The sequence below is a fragment of the Heteronotia binoei genome, chromosome 2 (assembly GCF_032191835.1).
Source record: "Heteronotia binoei isolate CCM8104 ecotype False Entrance Well chromosome 2, APGP_CSIRO_Hbin_v1, whole genome shotgun sequence".
Lineage (NCBI taxonomy): Eukaryota > Metazoa > Chordata > Lepidosauria > Squamata > Gekkonidae > Heteronotia > Heteronotia binoei.
Genome location: NC_083224.1, coordinates 75,287,258 through 75,308,895, shown reverse-complemented (window position 1 = coordinate 75,308,895; position 21,638 = coordinate 75,287,258). Strand labels below are relative to the sequence as shown.

General features: G+C 41.9%; 1 protein-coding gene across 2 annotated transcripts in view; it reads right to left on the bottom strand.

The window, feature by feature from the left end:
* Positions 1–2,543: 2,543 nt before the first annotated feature.
* The window catches only part of NUCKS1 (nuclear casein kinase and cyclin dependent kinase substrate 1), a 46,873-nt gene continuing 27,778 nt past the window's right edge, over positions 2,544–21,638 (bottom strand). The window contains exons 4-8 of one of the 2 annotated variants that reach the window (XM_060231305.1): positions 16,958–17,010; positions 16,531–16,680; positions 9,868–10,020; positions 8,655–8,804; positions 2,544–7,590 (exon numbers count right to left, since the gene is read on the bottom strand). In XM_060231305.1, the coding sequence (XP_060087288.1) occupies positions 7,391–7,590; positions 8,655–8,804; positions 9,868–10,020; positions 16,531–16,680; positions 16,958–17,010 (706 nt within the window). In that variant the 3' untranslated portion in view covers positions 2,544–7,390. The remainder of the gene's footprint in view (positions 7,591–8,654; positions 8,805–9,867; positions 10,021–16,530; positions 16,681–16,957; positions 17,011–21,638) is intronic. The other variant, XM_060231306.1, reaches the window with a different exon arrangement.

Below are 21,638 nucleotides of genomic sequence, written 5' to 3'. Positions count from 1 at the left end.
GAGATTCCCAATGGAGTGGGGAGACAGCAGAATCCTTAAATGCTCTTGGCGCCGACACCTCACGGAATGAATGCAGCTTGAGAAGTTTGGCTCTTTGTTGGATTCGAGGTGATGGTTCCATAGACTCCGTGGCTAAGATATCTTCAGGCAGGGACTCGTGAATGGATGGTGACCGGGATTGAATGCGTATGATCTCATCAGCAATCACATCAGTGGGCATTGAAAGTTCTGGTGGAATAATTGGTGCCGTAGATTTCGATACCGAGGTTGTAGTCATGGTGTCAGAAGCTCTAGGATCTGGCTGGGTCCTCGAAGTCGGCTTCGATGTTTTTGACTCCTGCTATCGCTTTGACGATGGTTCCAAGTGATGCTTTTTCTTGGAGTCGTCCGACTTTTTAGTATGCTTGCCGGACTTAAGCTTACTGCAAACCGATGCCACTGAAGCTGCTGGTTTCACCGCATCCCTTTGTGGGGTCAGGGAAGGCGGCGAACTTTGGGACCCAGAAGCATGGGACATCACAGGCCGCAATGAAGAGTCTAAAAGGTGACTCTTCAGCCTCTCGGCACCGTTTTTTCTTACCTGTTTGCCGAACTGGCTGAAATGGATACAGGCGTCGGTTCTGTGGGCCTCCCTCAAACAAAACAAGCACTGAGAGTGACCGTCTGTCGAGGGGATTTTTGTCCCGCAGCAAGTACACTTTTTAAAAGTGGGTTTTGGATCCTTTCCTTCCATATGCCGGGGGGGGGGGGTAGAGGGAAAGAAGGTGAGGCGACAGTAAAGCGGGTAATATCTCTCTCTCTCTCAGATTGACTTCGCGAATGAAGATTTAAGAAAGGTGCAGTAGTCCACGTCTGTTGCAGGCTCGCTGGTGGCTGACAAGACCAATGCGGGACAGGCAGGTCCGGCCACAGAGGCTGCAGGGAAAAGTCTGATTTGGGGTTGGTATATGTATTACGATACCAATAGAAGAACGAAGAGTAAGACAAAGGTGAAGACAAACGAGGAAGGATGGTAAAAGGTAAGAAGGCTAGCAAAGTTGAGGAGACGCAACGAGGAAGGACTATCCCGGGCGGCGGTTAGAAAGAAACTGGGTGGGTGGAGCACCTTCCCCTCGCTCCAGGCATGCGCAGTGGATGCCTGTTCCCCAGAGTGGGAGGGAATGCACGCCAAAATAAACGCCTAGGCTAGCTTTAAATTCTCCGAGGTCGGGTTTGTTCCAGCGGGAAAACCCATGTGTGGGACTGCACAGAGAAGATCAGACAGCTATAAAGCAGGCCTTGAATTCAGCAGGAGCTCACAGGAATGCAGCTTCTGAACTTTTTTGAGGGTCCCCCTCCTCCTCTCCCCATCTACCCTTGTCAACTGAATAGTAGATGCAGCTGCATAACAATATCCGGATTAGGAGAGTGGGCAGCCAGCCATGTCCCCCGCAACTCTCATTAATCCCTGGAGAAGCCTATGCCACCTTTTCTCCACTTCTGATGTGATTAAGAACATAAGAGAAGCCATGTTGGATCAGGCCAACGGCCCATCGAGTCCAACACTCTGTGTCACACAGTGGCAAAAAAATTTATATATACACACACACTGTGGCTAATAGCCACTGATGGATTTTGGGCAGCAGATGGCTTGCTGGCCTTTTGACAGGGGTGTGTGTGTGTGGCTCAGGAGAGCAAGGTCTGCTTAGGCTAGCCAGCCCAAGCAGGCTTTGCTCGCCTGGGGTTTTCCTTTCTTGTGGCAGGTTGCTTTTGGCTGGTGGGGGAGGGCATATGCTAATGAGCTCCACTATCTATTTTTCTACAAAACAATCCCTGGCTAGAAGGGAGAGAGAAGTGGATGGAAATCATCCCTACTTCTTCTGCCAACAGACCTTCTATTGGTACAAGAGGCAGGAGGGAAAGATTTCACCCATGACTTTATGTGCCCATAATCCAGCAGCACCTTTTCAGAGCTCACAGAGAAGGCAAGTCCTTTATATGTCAGCCATGCACAGAATTCAATCATGTATCACAGAGCACCTGTTAAGTACTGATTTACTTTTTGTACCATTCTAATAAGTATAAAATTTAAATATGAGGTGTCACCTTTCAAATGAATACTAAATCTATTTAGAATATGGAGCTGCCCCCATCATCAAAATGTGGAAAAGTGAATTTATACAATCTGGCTAGACAGATCTTGGAAGCTAAGCAGGGTTGGCCCTGGCTAGTATTTGGATGGGAGACCTCCAAGGAATACCAGGTTCATGTCAAGGAGGCAGGAAACAGCAAACCACCTCTGAATGTCTCTTGCCTCGAAAACCCCATGGGATTGCCATAAAACATGATATTTCCATCACCAATTCCAAGAGTCTCTAATTCTGTTCTCTCAAAAATGTGCAAAGTACATGTAAAGAACAGATAAATCCTGAATGCAGACCTTCAAAACACAAACTGTCTTAAAAGAGAATGTGAAATTCTTTGCAGACTATTAGTGTTTTAACAAAGCAAATGCAAAATTGCTACTAGGCATTAAGGAGTGGAAAAACCACAGAAGGCATATGTATGGGTTATAAAAGCCCTTTTATAAAGCCATTTTTAAACAAAACCAAAAAGTTTACAAAAGAAAATAAGATACAGAAGAATAAGTTGTTTAATATATTCAAAACAAAACAAAAAAAGATGAAGAGAAAAAAACGAGAGGGACACAATTCCAACATGCTGAACAATAAGGGGTTCTTTCCATGTTCTTTTAATACAAAATACAAGCCAAGGATACACATACTTAAAACAGAGCTCAGGAGCAGATACACACTCCTGGGAACCCTTCAATAAAAAGCAAAGCAGGGATTGTTAATTTTTTTTTAATTGCAAGTACATACAGAGACTGGAATATGTAAAATTAAGTAGCACAAAAGACCATCACACAATTCTACCAATGCATGTTGCATCTATAATTCACGAACATGGTCAACAACGTCATGTTCACTTCACCCCCCCTTTAAAAATGCATTTTTAAATAAAGCATTAATGTTACATTCAAACTAAATTCCCAGTACCATGCTGCAGATTTCATTGTCAAGGGACTAACAACCCTACTGGTTATCATTATGACTGGTGACCATGGTACCTTGTTTAGCAATATTCCTTCAGATAAGTGACTCGCAGAAGCCAAGTATTGTAGTCAGCAGCCTCCTTCCATGGCCACTCATGAAAACATCAAGAGAAGACATAGGCCCAACAGGGTACTTAACACCCAAGACAAATATCTACTGCATTCCGTTTCAGCAACTCCTAGCTGAGGCTAAGGGTACTTGCCCCAATTGGGAGTATGTTTATATCTGAGAATTAGTTCAGGGTTTAATTGTGACATGTTCCTGGTAAACAAATTATGTAATTCTCTTATATACAACTTTTGTAATAAGTGTTTCTGCAGGAAAAGTAAAATTCACAAATTTCTAAAACACATTTAAGTTGTCAGACATCCGTACAGACATGATCTCTCTCTCTCTCACAAACGCACACACAAATACTTGAAGGGGTTGTCATATTACTGTGGCTTAAGCAAGTTTGTGTACAGTTCTGCCTGAAACCCCTATAAAAAATCCCCTCCCCAGTTATACAAAGCATGTGCAGAATGGGATCTTGCAGTCACACCAAACATGCTCAAATTGATGGAGCCATTCCATTCTCTACAGTTTTGTACAGGGGCAGGTGGAGCAATGGATGTTTTTAACAGTGGTCAACAATCAAGATCATGTAGTGAATTCTTTAACAGACTTGAAGAGAAGCATCTGTTTCAGAGTTACAAAAGAAAGCAGTACAGAGTAAGAAAATGTGAACCACCCAGTGAAGCAGAAAATCTATATGAGAGTGGGGGGAGACAAAGAACCCCCAAGTTACCTGGGTTGTGTTAAACTATGGGCCCCCAAATAATTCTTAGAGCACCCATGTTTTAAGAACCTTTCTAACATCTGCCTTGCGCATATCACTCATGACCAGTTATCTCACACGCACAACAGGGATTCACTATCCAGTTTCACAATTCCCATTTAGGCTCCAAATTCCACAAGTAGTTGTTCCAAATGCAATGGGGGCGAAGGTCATCAGATTTCAGCTACAGCTGGATTCAAGCCACACAGACAGGGTCTAATTCAATGAAACTACTTTAAGAAAAAGTCACCCCACAAGTACTAATATCACTTCCCAAATACCTAAAATCATGGAAATTGATTTCCTTTTATTTTATAAAATCATGTGCCAACATTATGATTTGTTATAAAAAATAAACACTCCACAGAAAAATTACATAAAGCAAAGCACCAATTTCTACAGCTCATAAGCTTCCAGCATGTTATAACTCTCTCCCCTTCTCAACTCCACTTTAGTTTAGCTGTTTAGTGTACTTGGGGCAATAGATTTTTAAATCATTTTTTAAAAATCTCTTCAATCACCATAATTTAACAGTTTCACTACTTGATGAAGTCGTATTATGACTGAGTATATTCAATTTCTACATCAACCCAGAAGGGTTTATAGACCACCTGAATGTATGTAATTTCCCCCACTGCTCCCAATATTTAATTTCCATATTAGATCAAACCAATCACTCTAAGCTCCTGCATTTAAGTTTCTTTGATCTGCCTCTAAAAATTATACTGAAGAGAAAAGCCACCATAAAGATGGTATTTGGATATTCATTGTTAAGGTGTGCAGACTGTTTCTTCAGCACCATGGCAACCATTACCTGGTCAAATCCAAAAGGAAAACTGCAAGCACCCTTCGAAAGCCTTACTGAAATTTCATTTCTATCCCTGTTGCTTTCTCAACTGCTTACAAAACTACTACTAGATATACTAAACACATTTGCTTTTGGTTTTTCGGCAAATTGGCATTAAATAAGCTAAATTAGGGCATTATTAATCCATCATTCTGAGGAAACAACTGAAGTAGAGTGATTAATACATATTGGAGTAGATTGCTTTGTTTCACTGGTGCTTACATGAACAAAACTGAACTGATACTTTAGAGATGAAATAATTGTAATGCATACAAAATGAAGATATATATATATATATACACACACAGACAGACAATGAAGAACTGAATTTCTGTAACACAGTAAAATATTTTAAAATATTGACATTGTTTCATTACTGTTATATTAACTGCAGAAAAGATACTTTCCTTCAGGCTCTGAAAAATACAGAAGTGATTGACTAGTGGAGGAGAACAATCATTTATTAACTATATAAAAATTTAGAATTTGCAGAGGTTCCTAAGAGTTGTTTCTATGGGGACACACATAAAGGCAATTTTTAAAAAATGGGAAGAAAGTTTATGTTCTGAGATTCAGTGTACAAGTAACCTGTACATGGTATCAGGCACATATACTGTTTCACTGGTTCAAATACTTAAGTGAAGTGAGAAATATGGGGAAATCTCAATGGCTTTCCAAATGCTTATTAGTCTGAATGCTATACATAGTTGTATCTGTTAAAGAACAAAAAGCAGCACATTCTTTGGAACAATTTATAAATCACCGGTTAAATCAGCTATGTTCAGATTCCATGAATAATCACTCAAAAACTTATGTTCACTCAAAAACTTGTACTTTTTGAGCACCCAAATAAAATGAGATCATAAAGAGTTATGTGTGATACAACTATCATTAAGGACCGAACACTCTGAATAGAGTACTATAGTTTTCATGCTCAGAGTATCCTGACAGATATTTTGAACTTTGGATAAATTGCCCAGATTTACTATTTGACTTAGTTTCACCCCAAGAAAGAACAGGGTATTTCCACTTTTAAAGAATTGTTTGAAAATATGCAAGACAATGTGTTGATCACAATGGACACTTCAAGCAGATTGAACCTGCACTGCTTAGCTAAACTTCCAGACAGATTTACAGAGGAAATCATGGATACATGAACAGAGCTGCTAAAAACATACCAATGCCACCACTGTGAAAACACAGTCATGGCAATTCATTCTTTTGCATTCTTTGCTTTGGCTTTCCAATACTACCCAGGCATGGTCTCTAAAGACTACATTGGTGAACAGAATCTACTAGATTTTTAATCACAGAGAATATGTAGGAAAAGTCGAAGAATCTGCATTCATAACACTATCACTCAATTTCAATGTTTTAAATTGTGACTGGTTGAGAGCATATATTATGATTGTACAAGATGAAAAACAAAGCTGGTGGCACTCCAACTTATACTAAATACTGCAATCCCTTTTTCTAGGACAGAAGGGCAAAATTCAACTTGTGTTTAAATTGGCAGTACCAACACGCCAGCTAGAGGTCATCTAAATGACAGCATTTGCCCACTTTGAAATGTACTGTACATTGGCAGGATATCCTAGTTTTGTTATGTACCACAATTTTAATATACTGTTAAGGTCTTTTCATTTCTTATCTCATCCAGTTTCACCCTGTTCCTTACTTAGCCTAGGAATGTAAGACCTGGCAATGGAGAAGCATGAATTGCAATCCATGCTGTAAGGAGCAGAAACTAAGCTAAACAATGGGTAAGGGCAAATTATATCATCTCTTGGTGGAAACTGTGTAGTCTGCCTATGGAGGATAAAAAGGAAAGGAAACATTTAAGCCATGACTCATAGGATGGTTGTTTTATAAATCTCACCAAATCCAAGCTTTAAAATTTATGAAAATATGTTTAAAAGCATAAAAAAAGTTTCAAAATTAACGTGTCAGAAGAAAATGAATGTTATTTGGCCAGACAGAATACTAATCTAACGAAGAAAAAAGGATACTACAGTGTGAACAGGTAGGCTCTTTTCGAAAGATTTAAATACTTTACGGGCCACATAGTCATTCAAATTATCTTGGTTATTAAAAATAGGATTGTGGAACCCAACATTCAGAATATTGGAACTTCAAAAACCTTTGAAGGAATTTAAAATAAAAAAGTTATTCTTTAAGGATGAAATTTCTTTATCAGAAATTCTATAAGCAATAATATGTATTTTGGATTCAACTAAGCAATAGTTGCCTTAGAAGAACTTTCCCAGCTTTTGAACACCTATTCTATTTTGTTAGCTATGATCTCTAAGTGACGGCATCAATCTTATTGCTTTACAACTGCAGTAAGCCTCCAAAAATATAATCTTTAGTAAGCTGTTAAATTAAGTCTAAATGGCTTTCAGATTTGGTTGGGGAGAATGGAATGGCCTGTAGAGACTGTGACATCAAAACATTATTGTGTAAAGATTCTCTTTAAAAAAAAGAAAAGAAAATACTGTACTATTCAAACAGCTAAAGTAAAGGTGGCATTCACAGCCCATGAGTCAAGCCACAACCAAAACCATGTTCTACCCCTAAGTATATCCTCTTTTCCTTCCTCATTCAAAAAAAGTTTCTTTCCCACACCACCATTTAATCTTCACCAGAGGGGACTTCATCTTCAGACCCTTCATCCCCAGATTTCTCTGGAGGAGGACTAATTGATTTCTTCTTTCCTGGAGGACTTTCAGGCTCTTCATCCTCATCTTTTGGAGATGGGGTTTTTTCTTTTGATGTCTTTGAAGCTGAGGGACGGCCTATCTTCCCTTTGCCTTTCACTGGACTTGGCGTAACTGGGGGGGGAAAGCACCAAAATGTAATGCATCTTACAAGTAAATTTGCCCTATTCAATCTGTGGTGGAAAGTGCTATCAAGTCACAGCGGATAAGAATTATTATTAATCGAGTAAGAACTATTATTTTTAAATCCAAAGTCTATAATTAATATGAGACTCTGATATCTTGTTTCAGCTGCAAAATATGCCATTTTAAACTAGGCTTTCCCCTCGCATTTTAGATTCAAAGCAGGCTTTCCCTCTAACTTTAGATTCAAAGAAACATCAGCATTTCTGCTCTGCTCCATGGAATAGGCACTGAAGCAATAATCATTTCTGGGAAAAGCTGCAAGTCAAGCATCAGTTCCAAGAGCTTACAGTGATGAAAGCAGGAGTCCCAATACAGATTGACCCACCAAAAAATGAAGGCCACACAGCCTCTCTGGAGACGGAATGAGGCCCTGCACACCTTTATAATGAGCAGTTTAGTTTTTCAAATCTTATTTTATTTTAGGCTCCCTGAACACAGCTGCTTTACAGACACTGGTTCTTGAATTCACCTTGACCATGTGAGAGAAGAATACTATCACCCTTGTTTGTCCCACAAGCATAAATGTACAGTTGGCATAACAGTGATCCAACTACCTATTTAAGACATCATTTAATCCAAGACACCAAATGAAGGAGATCATTGCATACTTCTAAAGGCAATACTTAATGAAAATGAGACCATCATTTTCATTCCTATTAGAATAAAAGGAGACAATCACTGGGATTGGTAAACTCAAAACATCACCTGTTTTAATCAGCACTGGCAAATGGTCTGAACACAATATTGGCAGCTAGGAAGTCTAAGAATCCCATCCTGATTCAGCCACTAAGTCTTTTGAATCTCTGAAAATAGGAGTAATCCACACATGGACTTTACTGTACATCAGTTCTGTCTTATTACAGAGATTGCCAGGTATGTTCACCTGAACAGAATGCTAGTAGAACAAGTATTTGAGACTGACCTCGCAAGCAAAACTCCATTATGTGATTGCCAACAGGGCAAAATAAGAACTTGAAGCAAGCTGAGCTCACCTGTAGCCTTTAGCCTGGGCCTAGGCATTTTCTTTTCTTTCCTTTCTGGTTTGGATTTCTTAGCCACTTTTTTGTTCTTCTTTTTTGAACTGCCATAGTCACTATCATCATCATCTTCTACAAGGAAGTCTTCATCGCTGCCAGAATCTTCTGTGCAGAGAGAGAGGAATGAAATGTCTCTAAGAAGGGCTGTCCTTGATCACTTGGGAGACAGAATGAGGGAGAGAATCTGGTAGATTGATCAAGGGATAGGAGTCAGTATTCTTGGCTTCTATATCCTGTAATATACTTGCTAGAACTTGGAGAAATCACGACTTCTTTGCCTCATTTTTTTCTCATGTAAATCTGCTTTATGACTAGTGCTATGCAGCACTTACTTTAATTAGTGGCAGAAGTAAATTTCTCCATTCCTCAAGAACTACATGTAGATTCAGAGAACATTTCCTGTACTAGCTGCTGTAGATTTTACATCAATGCCCTTACCAGCCTGTTTTCTTGTTCAATATGATCTTCCATCTTGTAGCAAGTTGCAGAAGTGCCCTCTGAAGCCAATACCAGTATCTTATTACATATGGATACACAGGAGTACTATACAGCTTCCATGTTTTGATTCCAGGTGTCCATAATTCATCCAGTTCATCAGTTCACTGATTCACTGGGTTTCTGTGTTTATTAGTACACATTCACTGCAAATTTCATAGTTGGCCCCAAACTTTCTCCTTTTAGAGCAGATGTCTGTTAATTCACAACAGACAAATTAGAAAGCAAAAGTTAAGTACTTTAACATTCTGTTTTTGAAATCGCCAGTAAATTCTAATGATGAACGCAAGAGGGGATTTTACCCTTTGGAGAATCATGAAGCCAAACAGGATGGTATTTATAATCAAATGGCCTGTTCAGTTAGTTGTCCAGTGCTGAAGGTAAAACAGTGATGAATATGGCAACCTTGACTTCATTGTGAATTTACTAATGGAAATACTGTCACAAAAATTTTTTAAAAGTTTTTTGACATGCCTGAAAAGATATGGTGCCCTGAACGGAGGGTTCAGATTTTTCCTCTCTGTTGCCAACTGCCAATAACCTGCATTTAGTACTCAAGAATTAAAGTAACATGTTTGTCTAGCTTACCCTGGACACCACATCAAATACAGCAACAGTTTGTCGATACCATTCCTATACTCAGTGTGCTTGTGTGCCAGTCAGCCCCACTTACTTTCCTGGAATGCTGCCTCCTCCTCCTCTTCATCTTCCTCTTCACTGCCCACATCATCCATGAGCATTTCCCGTTGCTTGGAAGCAGCTTTGGATGCTGCCTGTCGCTGCTGACGCACGTTTTTGTGGTCTTCTTTTTCATCTTCACTGTCATCTGTAAAAAAATCACCAAAGACCACTGAAGGACAATACTAATTTGGGGTAGGAAAAAAGACTGAGCTGCAACAAAATGTTTCTCTAATAATAGTGAGATTTGCTGGACACCAAACATATCAGATTGACAGTCATTCTAGAGACATCTCAGTGCACAATATCCATCTAACCTTCATAATCTTAGCTCTGATTGCCCAACCTTGTAGTCTTTCAAATGTTGCTGCTACAATATTTTACAATGTTTTATTCTCTAGTTGCTGTTATGTGATTGGCCTTTTTTAAAAAAGTTATTCATCCTGCAAACAGAAGGAATTTATGAAAGCAGTTTCTTAACAGTTTCTCCTTCCTATAACAGCTTCCTGCGCTTTTCTCCTGAAAGCCTCAGCTACAGAACCTGGGACAGGAAAAGATGGTATAGGGCAATGTTTTTCACTTGTTCTGCCCATACAAAAGCATGGTAGGGGGATTTTTTTGGGGGAAAGGGGGGAGATATCTCCCAGCTATCCCTTTTTCCCACATCTCCATGTCACATGGAATTTTGTTTAGCAATGGCTTCTGGGAACGCACAAGCTGCTGCTGAGGGAAAGCATGGAAGAGTCACTTGCTTTTGTCTGATGTGCCAAAATTTACTGAATATCAGTCAAGCCATTGCACAAATATATGACACAGTCACATTTCAAATTTATAAAAATATTTAATAAACAATTTTACCATCTTTATTTGATCAACAATTTGCCTATTACAATGTACATATCCAAATGGCTTTACTGGTTCATTATGAAGTTTTGCCCACTAGAACGTTTTTAAATAAAATATTTTTTAAGGATCAGAGAAAATGTTAAAAGAGAATAATAAATAGGAAAGTGTACCAAAAAGATGAGGATCTATCTGGTATCTATCCACCCATCCTTATACTGCTATTGCCTTAAGCAGAAGTTAGAATCAAAAATTATTTTAAAAGGCCATACTCAGTATTATTTCTTTTGTATTTGATTATTGCAGCTATGAATTTTGCCACTGAAAGGGGACACAATCATTTGTATCCGACAGCAGCCATGACAGCCATGGCTTGCACACTCAGCAATTCCATATTTTTAAGTAAAAGGGTGGCCAAATTAGCCCTCAACTTGTTAAATATAGGGCACTCCATAATCATATGTTCGATAGTTTCAATTTTATCATGTGAGCATCTGCATGTTCTATTAGAATATGAGACTCTATATATCTGGCGTCCAAAACCACTGAAGGACTAAGAGTGTTAATTCTTGCCAAAATAAAAGCTATTCTTAGATTTGGGACCATCAATTCATAAAAATATTTTGGCAGTTGCATCGGGAAGGCAATTCTCAAATGGAGTGATGAACATACACTGCACACCCTAAAAGACATATTTATAACATTCACGTTCCTTACACACTTTTTGTCATATAATGTCTTTAGTTTTGGTATTCTTAATCATCTCAATTGTTATTCCCAGGCATTTCTTTTTCTTTTCCAGTAGTCAGTTGGGCATATCTGGTAATACTTCAGCCAGTTCATGAGACCAGAGGTCAGGATCCACCTGCACTAGAATATATCAATAGGTAACTGAAGCAATTACCAAAGGGATTTTTTCATACTATAGTGTTTGTGCTTGAGTTATGGTTGATAGTGGAACAGAGTGCTGCTGTTTGGACACTGCTGCAAGTCAAAAGAAGGGCTAACTAATGTTCCCTGCTTTTGCAGAGTGCAATTTCCATTCTTTCTGTTTCATTTACTTAAGCCGGGGTGGCCAAATTGTGGCTCAGGAGCCACAAGTGGCTTTTTCACACGTATTGCATGGCTCTCAGAGCCTCCACCACCACATCAGCCAGACTGGAGAAAGCATTTGTCTCTTTAAATTAGTTCTCCAAGCCAAGCCAGCATGTGGCTAGGACAATGCACTTAAAGTTAAAGCTGCTTTCTTTTGACTGTTCCCTCCACTCATCTATTTGCTTTCCTTCCTCCGACCCTGCTCTCAAACATGTGATGTTCACGTCTTGCGGCTCTCAAGCATCTCATATTTATTCCATGTGGCTCTTACGTTAAGCAAGCTTGGCCACCCCTGACCTAAGCAAAGGTTTTTGAGAAAACTTAATTCTTTGTTTTCAGAAGAGAATATCTGAACAAAACCAGATATTATGTACTAGTTGTCATAGAAACGTTAGAATACTCTCTATTAGATGTTTCAACACAGAATCAGGATAAGGAGAGAGGGAAACAGAAAAGGACACAAAAAAGTTTCAATTGTCAATTCAACAGAAATCACACAAGTAAATTTATTTAAGCTCAAAGCATCTCAAGCACTGAGACAATCTGTTATTCAACTAGCTGAACCTTTGATTTTTACTTGTCTTCCATTCACACATACAGTATGTAGTGAGTAGGTAGAAACCTGGATAATTAAGAGATATGGAACTTGTCAGTTTTCCTGGAAATATATTATCTGAAAGTATTGGCAAAGCAGGCCTGTACCTACGGGGAGCAGGGTCAGGGGGGCTAGCCGCTCTATTAAAAAAACCCTTCCCTATGTAGGGCCCCTCCATTGGAGGGCCTCCAGGACCCGCAGGAAAAAGCAGGCTGTAGAGGGCTGCGGGGACGCAAGTTGGCCTGCCTGTGCCAAGGAAGCCGCTTCCTGGAAGCGCTTTCCTGAGGGCAATGCTGGTGTGCAGCCCCACCAAGGCGAGCCCTCTCCTCTCTGACGGGCTGGGTCATCCCTCCGCCTGCAGCAGCAGCAGTGCCTTTCCCTCGCAGTGCCCCTTCCTCTGCCTGCTGGCTGCAGCAGCCCCTCACCTCTGCTTTTCCTCCCTTGAATCATGGGCCTTGACAGGGTGGACAGGCGCAGCGGCGCAGGCGAGGAGGTGCGCCTGGCTGGGTTGGGCAGCATATGGTGCTGGGGAGGCTCTGGAACCCTTGATGGCAAGCAGCGTGCCCAGCTCAGCCCTGGCCGAGCTACCTGGTAGCAGTGGCGCTGCGAGGGCCTCCTTCATGTCCCACACATTCCTGCCTCCCCAGCTCCGCCTCTCCAAGCCAGACAGCTTCCAGCAGCTCCGCACACCTCGACAGTGGCGTAAAAGGGCATTCAGGGTAGAAAGGGCTGCAGTTGCAGAGGAGCCCCCCCCCTTGGGTTTTCAAGGCAAGAGACAAGAAGGAGCAGCAGGGGAGCCGGCTGGAGGTGGGTGGCCACAAATAACGTCTGAGTATTTCTTGCGGTGGTCCCTCCTTCCCTCCCCGCTTCAGCAGCCCCCTCACCTGAACTTTTATTGCTTGGGCCCCTCCGATCAATATTTTCTGGCTACGGTCCTGTGACAAAGCATTTTATCTTGATCAGAAGTGTTGAACTCATTACAAGTGCTAGATTTGATATAAATGTTACTTTGTCAGGCTGGGCTGTGTGCCATAAAATGTAATGCCAGATATCAGGGAGATAAATGTTATAAAGGATACAGACAAGCCCAATCAACAATATTATTTCTTTATTCAGAACACAAACATGCATAATATTTCAAAGTCTTTGATAATTGACATCACTTGCTTTGAATTACTGCATCAAAATCTGGAGTCAACGTCTGTGCTGTAGGACAGTGGTCCCCAATATTTTTGGCAACAGGTACTAGCCCCAGGGCTGGCCAGCCCACCACGGCCTCAGGGCCGGCAGGGTGGGGGAACAGAATTTGGCCGCCCTGCCTGTCCCCTGCAGTGCTACAAAACCTTGCTGCCCCCCCCCCCCACTTGGTGCCTCCTCCCTCCATTTTTACAATGTTAAGGCTGGGGAAGGGACCGTAAAGTGCCTTCCGGGCTCTGTAAAGGCTGACCCGCCCCCTGCTGATTGGCTGGGAAACCTCGGTGAAACTGCGGCAGCAGCAGCCAGTGGCCCGCTGAAAGAGCCACACTGCCCTTGCCTCCTTCTCACTTCCTTCCCCTGCCCAGGAAGGAAGAGGAAAGGAGGCGAGGGCAGCGCTGCTTTTTCAGCAGGCCACTGGCTGCCGCTGCAGTTTCCCAGCCAATCAGCTGATTGGCAGGGGGGTGGGGTCAGCCTTTACAGAACCTGGAAGGCACTTTAAGGCCCCTTCCCCAACCTTAACATTGTAAAAACGGAGGCAGGAGGAGGAGTTGCCATGGGGGAAAGGCGAGGCTTGGCAGCCCGAATACTAACAGGTCATGGCCTGGTACCTGTCCACAACCCAGGGGTTGAGGACCCCTGCTGTAGGAAATTTGAGTGTGCTGCTTAGCATACTCAGTAAACTGAGAATGTACTTTTGATTTATTGACATTTATTACAGAAAAGAGCTGTTCACAGATGTACATTGTCCCACACATAGACAGAATTTTAGGAGCAGAAGTTTTAAGCTGAAGTAATTTAGACCTAGAAACTGATAAAATTTGCTGCTTATCCTTCAATACAGCATATGAAGCTGCCTTTTACTGAATCAGACCCTCGGTCCATCAAAGTCAGTATTGCCTACTCAGACTGGCAATGGCTCTCCAGGGTCTCAAGCTGAGGTTTTTCACACCTATTTGTCTGGACCCTTTTTAGTTGGAGATGCCGGGGATTGAACCTAGGACTTTCTGCTTACCAAGCAGATGCTCTACCACTGAGCCACCATCCTCCCACACTGCTTCCCTACTTATCTGCAATTTTTGGCATCCTTTTATTGATAGGTGCGGAGCAGTGTGAATGTCCCATTTTGTCAATTATACTGGCACACTATGTGTGAACCACCATGAGTATGCCTCCCACCTTAGAGAAACTTCCCCCCACCCCCAAATTCCGGCACAAGTAATTCCAGGGGTTCTCTTCCCTCCCTAAAAATACACCCCCCCACTACACTAGATCAGCACATTTTTAATGCAATCCTGGAAGCATTTTCTGTGTGTGTGTGTGTGTGTGTGTGTGTCTGGACCCTGGAAGTAATGCCAACCTCTGGCGACTGATCACTAATGGGGGTAAGGAAGATATTCAGAGAAATGTCTGAATAAAACCTAACCCTGTCCTCCTGACTGCTGGTATTTCAAGGAAGTCTCCCATCCAAATAATTGCCAGAGCTGACCCTGCTTAGCTTCCAAGAGCTGATGAGATCAGGCTTGCCTGGGCTATCTAGGTCAGGGACCTCAAAGCATTTGTGTGTGTGAAACAGGGTATCTCCCCCCCACACACACTAAGAGAGGTCCACCCCAAAACATACACATATAAACTCTGCAAGGAACTGAAGTCACCACCCTCAAAACTTGCTCAATGCACTGCAAAAATCATGACCCCTCCACAGATTCACCAGCCACCTGTCAATGACCCAAACTCCAAAATCAGCCCCTTTTCCCCCATCACTTGTGTGATTCATCCACACCAATCCACTCTTCTCCAAATCCCAAGTCTGCTCCCACTGACCACTCCTTTCTTGTGCTTCAAGTCCTACTTAAGAGACCTGACCTTCCACAAAGACACACATATACCCCAAGGTGGGGAGGTACAAGCATGGGGAATAACATCTGGGAGACTCAGGTTCATAAGCCACCTCATTCCATGGAAGTTGCTGGGTGACTTTGGGCCAGTCACTCTCACAGTCTAGCACACCAGCACACCCTGCACAGTTGTTGTGAGAACAAAGACACAGATAGGGAGAATGATACTTGTAAATTGCTTTGGGTTCCCATTTGAGGAGAAAAGCTAGGTACAGATGCCCAGAAAGTAAGAATGATGCAACAACATAACATTAAGTTTTTAAGGTGGCTCAAGATTCCTGTTTTTATCTTAGCCTCCAACTACTTCCCTGCTCTTGCAGGCCACCCCCTCCAACACAAATACTCATCACCTTCCCTCACCCCAACAACTGATTTTCCTCCCTCCCATGGCTTTTCAAGTAGACTTCCCACCACATACCTCACTGCAAGCACTGCAATCTTTCCCTTCCTTGCCTTTCCCTCCAGTCCCTTATACCCCTCCCCCCAGATACACCCCAGCATTCCCTGAACTTCATTCCTTGAGCGCTGTTTCCATCAGCAGCTCAACCACCGCCACCTTCTTTTTTCCATGTTCTCTTCTCCCAAAATGCCACTTCTCCAGCATTTCAGCAGAGAAAGAGCGAGAAAGGCAGGCAGGGGAGGAGAAGATGGAAGCAACAGTGATAAAGGAAGTGGCTTCTGCACGCTTGCACACTGATGGGAAGACACTGACCCCTGCCTCTGACAGGAGGAGAAGGGGCAAGTAGATGCGCTACATAGCCTGGTCCAACCAAGTGAGAGAGGAAGGGGCAGGGGATGGACCCTCCAACCAGTCAATGTGATGTGGGTCTTTTCACTGCACTTGCTGCTGCCGCCACCACCACTCTCCTCTTCCTTGCTCAAGGGCCAGATAATTGACCTGGATGGGCGGTTCCGACACCCAGGCCATATATTTGACACCCCTGAATAATTAATATGTGTTAATTGAACTGTGTATACACAGCAGTAAAATACTGAAATTATTGCAACAGTAGCTTTGATACACAATTTTTACCTGCAGCTCTTTTCCTGGATTTGGAAGTTGCTCGTTTGTTCTTGTCAGGTTTGGCTTTTTTCCCTTTTTTGTTCTTTTGAGAACTCTCATAATCGCTATCAGCTTTGCCATCATCTGCTCCTAAATCATCTTCACTGCCAAAATCTTCATCTGAGAGAAAACAGTGATAAATGATACTTAACATAATTCTCTTCTGCAGAGAAGCACAATAAGAAAAAGTAAGCTGTTTCAGCCTTCAATAGTCCGGACTAATGGGCAAATCATGAACACAAGAAAAATGAATGTGGTACAGTTATAAATTATTTAGGGCTGGACACATTAGGTTTTTAGAGAACAGCAATCATAGAACAATATCACAGATGATATTCTAGACATCACCAATCCCCCTTTTTGTTGGTTATCTATGCTATAACAAAAGCATAGCTACCTGCTGAATGTGAATCGTCTCTCTTTGTCTTCATGTCTTTTTCAGAGTCCTCACTGTAAAAAGGAAAACAGTTTTGACTTCTAAGTACCAACAGAAAGACTATTTTCATGGCAAATATACAAAAATCATATAAAATCTAAATGCAAATCATAAAACACAAAAATTGCACCAAGACACACAAAAAACTGTTATCTGGTAAAAACACAATTTCAATGAAATCTAAACATCCACGGAAGCAGAACAGTTCTTACTTGTTACGTTAGTGAAAAAAGACCATGCTGGTTTCCCTTTGGAGGGTATTCCACAGCTTTGGCACCACCACTGAAAAAACAATGCTTGGATCCAATGATCCATGGATGCAAGAATTTTCCTCGCATTCCTGTCATCCTAGCAATCCTTTCCAATTCCAAAAAAGCATGTATTAGTCAACAGAGGTCACAATGCAGTTCTCATGATCCCAAGACTAAGCTTTCCCAGGGCCACAAAGGACTGCTGGGAGGCAGGAAAGTTTCATGAACACTGGTCTTCACTTATGGACAACTGGATTTAACCAACTGTCTTATATTACCATTCACCAAATCTCAAATGGTGGAAGCATCCATAGGAAGGTCATAGAAAAAAAAAGACTCAGGATGGTGTTTTAATGCCCCTTGATTCCAGACAATTTTGGGCTTTAAATTTCTAATGTGGCACCTTGAACTGGGCCCAGAAAATAAACAAGAACCTTGTAATTGTTCAAAACTAGAATAATATGCTCAACCAGCCTGCTCCAATTAACAGCCTAAGAAATGTATTTTGAATCTTTTCACATAAATACATTTTAAAAAGTCAAACATGGAAGCTATAAGGATGTGAGTAAATTGTGACTGTATAAAAAACTGACTGACAAGTTGAGAGAAAGTGAAATGAGATACAGATGGATACTTCTAGAGGGCTTGGGTTTTGAACACAAAGGGAAGAGATTTACCATAACAAGTACGCGAAACAAGACAAGGTTTTTGGAGGAGCATAAAGAATTTGGGGGTACAGATTAAAATCAGAAAAATATGATGGATTACAAATATCTTGGAATGTAAACAGACTTAATTCACCGTAAAAAAGGGCAATTTTTCATTGGATTGGGAAGCAAAAATGTAATATAATCTGCCTACAAGAAGTACACATCAAACAAATGGATGATGAATTTTTATGGAATAAACAACTTGTTGTGGAATTCTGCTCATTGGCTAAGGAGAAAAAAAGGAGTATGGTTTTTTATGTGAAGCAAGAACTAGACCCAAAGTTGATTTTTAAAGATGATGATGGCAGATTTATTGCAGTGGAAGTGATGTTGAATTACAAAAGAACTCTGTTATTAGGATTGTATGCCCCAAATGGAGCAAAAGATTCTTTTTTTAAAGGACATTATGCAACAATTAGATCAAGTGACATATGAGCAAATTATGTTAATGGGAGATTTTAATGGAACGGTTAAGAATATTTTGGATAGATCTGGGGGAAAAAATAATGAAGGGAAACTTCCAAAGTGGTTTTTTAACTAGTTAAACAAGAAAGTCTGGAGGACGTATGGAGGAAATTCAACCCTAAAGAACGGGATTACACTTTCTTTTCAGCAAGACGTAATTCTTTCTCAAGAATTGATGTTATGGACTACACAAAATTTGGGATTTATAACGAAAAAAATAGAGATTCTTCCTAAAATAGGGGCAGACCACAATCCATTAATGTGGTCTGCAAAATCCATAAAAAAGACATTAAGATGGCAGATAAATGAAGATTTGCTGCAGAAAAAGGTAGTAGTAGAGTCTCTGGAAAAGGAGACTAAAGCTTTCTTTCAAATAAATGTAAATGAGGACATTCAATTTCAAACGGTAAATATAAAGCAGTAATGAGGGGCATCCTAATTACACTGAACAATAAAGATAAAAAAGCCAAAGAGAAACAAATGATAGACTTACAAAAAGAGATTGGAAAGAAGGAGAAGGAGCTTAAAAAGAGGCCTGGGGAAAAGGAAATTATAAGGGAGATTACAATACTACAAGGTCAATTAAGACATTTGTTAAATAAAGAAGTGGAATGGAATTTAAAAAGGCTTCAACAAAAATCTTTTGAAGGAGCGAATAAGCCTGGAAAATACCTGGCCTGGCAAATGAAAAGAAAAAGGGAGAATAAAATTATTAATAAAATTATTTCGGGAGGCAAGGAAATTGTTGACCAGGAAGGAATCAAAAGAGAATTTTAAAAATATTATGCCAAGTTGTTTAAAGGTCATGTGGTGAAGGAAGAGATTGAAACATACTTGCAGAAAACTAAGGTAAATCCCATAACTGAAAATATGGAGAAGGTATTAAATGAACCAATTGGAAAGGAGGAAGTTGAGGCGGCAATTATATCAATGAAAGTAGGGAAAGCACCCGAACCTGATAGTTTCACAGCAAAATTTTATAAAGTCCTCATGGGGGCTCTACTACCAAAACTTCAGAAGTTGATGAATACTATAAGAAAAGATGGGAAAATACCTAACACTTGGAAAGAAGTAGTAATTTCGTTGATACTGAAAGAAGATAGAGACGCCAAGAATGTAAAAAATTACAGACCAATTTCATTACTTAACAATGATTACAAAATATATGCTAGAATATTAACAGAATGCCTGAAGCAGCATTTGAATAATCTTATCAAAGAAGAGCAAGCAGGATTTCTTCCCAGGAGGCAAATTAGAGATAATATCAGAACGGTGATAAATATTATTGAATATTATGAGAAGCATCCTGAAAAAGAAGTAGCACTGTTTTTTTGCAGATGCAGAGAAAGCATTTGATAATGTGCATTGGGACTTTATGTTTGCAGTGATGGAGAGATTGAGATTGGGGGAAGGTTTCCTACTGTTCAAGAGGACTTGCTGGACTCTTGTTAGAAAACCCCAAGGGTCGATGAGCCACGCTGTCAGCTTCAAGTGGGGCACGTTGTGATGGAGTACATGACCCCCCTGGGCTGACAGGAGGTCCGGTTCTGCCGGAAACTGGTAGAAGATCCCCCTTGACAGTTGGAGCAGGATCGAGAACCAGTTCTGGCGAGGCCATCAGGGAGTCACCAGGATCCAGCATGGTCTCTCTTTTGCTATCTTGTTGGCCACCTTCGTCAACAACGGCAGTGGTGGGAACATGTAGAGAAACCAACCTTCCCAAGGAAACAGAAGACCGTCTCCCAATGACTCTGGATCCGCTCCCCCTCTTGAGCAGAACAGAGGACACTTCTTGTTCTCAGCCATGACGAAGACATCCAGCTGCGGGTACCCCCACAGCTGGAATACAGGCTTGAGAAAGCGCCACTGCAGTTCCCACTCGTGTGGAGAAGCTGCACCCCTGCTGAGGGAGTCTACCTGCATGTTGAGGACCCTTGGAAGATGCGCAGCCTTCACAAAAATGTATTGCAGACACTCCGACCAGAGATCCATCGCCAAGGCACAGAGCCGACGAGAGACTGTCCCTCCCTGCCTGTTAATGTAGCACACAGCAGTAGTATTGTCCGTTAGTAGTGCGACGATCTTCCCTGCCACCAAGGGGCGGAAAGAGCGCAGGGCAAAATGGACTGCCAGCAGTTCTAGATCATTTATGTGGCGAAGAAACCAAAGTTGCAGGTCTCTCATCCTCAGCTTCGCAAAAAGTTGCACGCTTGTCGTCGCCGCCATCAGCCCCAGCATCCACTGCAGTTGCTGCGCCCCACTTTCGCCTTTGCAGAAGTTGCACAAGGCTGATGATGTCCCTCGCTCTCTACTGAGGCAGGTATGCACGATGCAGGTTTGTATCCAGCAAGGCCCCTATGAACTGCACTGTCCTTGACGGAGTAAGGTGTGATTTCTCCAAATTGACCTGCAACCCCAAGGTGTCGAGAAGACATAGAGTGATGGCAATATGGGCTGACAAACTTTCCTTCGACTCCACCACAAGGAGCCAGTCATCGATGTATGGGAAAACGACTACCTCTTGAAGATGGAGATGGGCAGCCACAACGCTCATCATCTTCGTAAACACCCGAGGTGCAGTGGACAGGCCGAACGGAGGAGCCTTGAACTGGAAGTGTTGAGAAACCACTGCAAACCGAAGGAAACACCTGAATGCCAGATGGATGCTGACAAGGAAGTAGGCATCTTTGAGGTCCAAGGTCGCCATCCAGTCCCCTTGGTTGATGAGGAGTAGGATTGTTTGCAGAGTGGACATTCTGAACTTCAGGTACAGAATAAATTTGTTCAGATTCAGAAGATCCATAATTGGTCTTAAACCCCCGTCCCGCTTGGGGATCAGGAAGTACCGAGAGTAGAAACCTCCCGTCCTGGCCTCCATCAGAACTCTCTCTATGGCTTGTTTCTGTAGGAGGTTGTTCACCTCTGCCAGCAGAGGTGGGGAAGGGGGAGTGGTGATTACCACGGACTGGTTCGGAATCTGAACAAACTCTATTTTGTAGCCCTCTTCTATGATGGACAGCACCCACCTGTCTGTAGAGATCAACTCCCAGGCAGGTAGGAAAGGGCGGAGGCGGGTAGACACAGAGCAAGTGGGGATGACGACGCGTGCTACGAGAAAGTCAAAGGCCCTGCTTTTGAGGGCAAGTGCCCTTAGGCTTGCTAGTGGTCTGGGAGCCTTAACGGTTCCTGTTATTCCCTGAATATGGGGACCTGCTG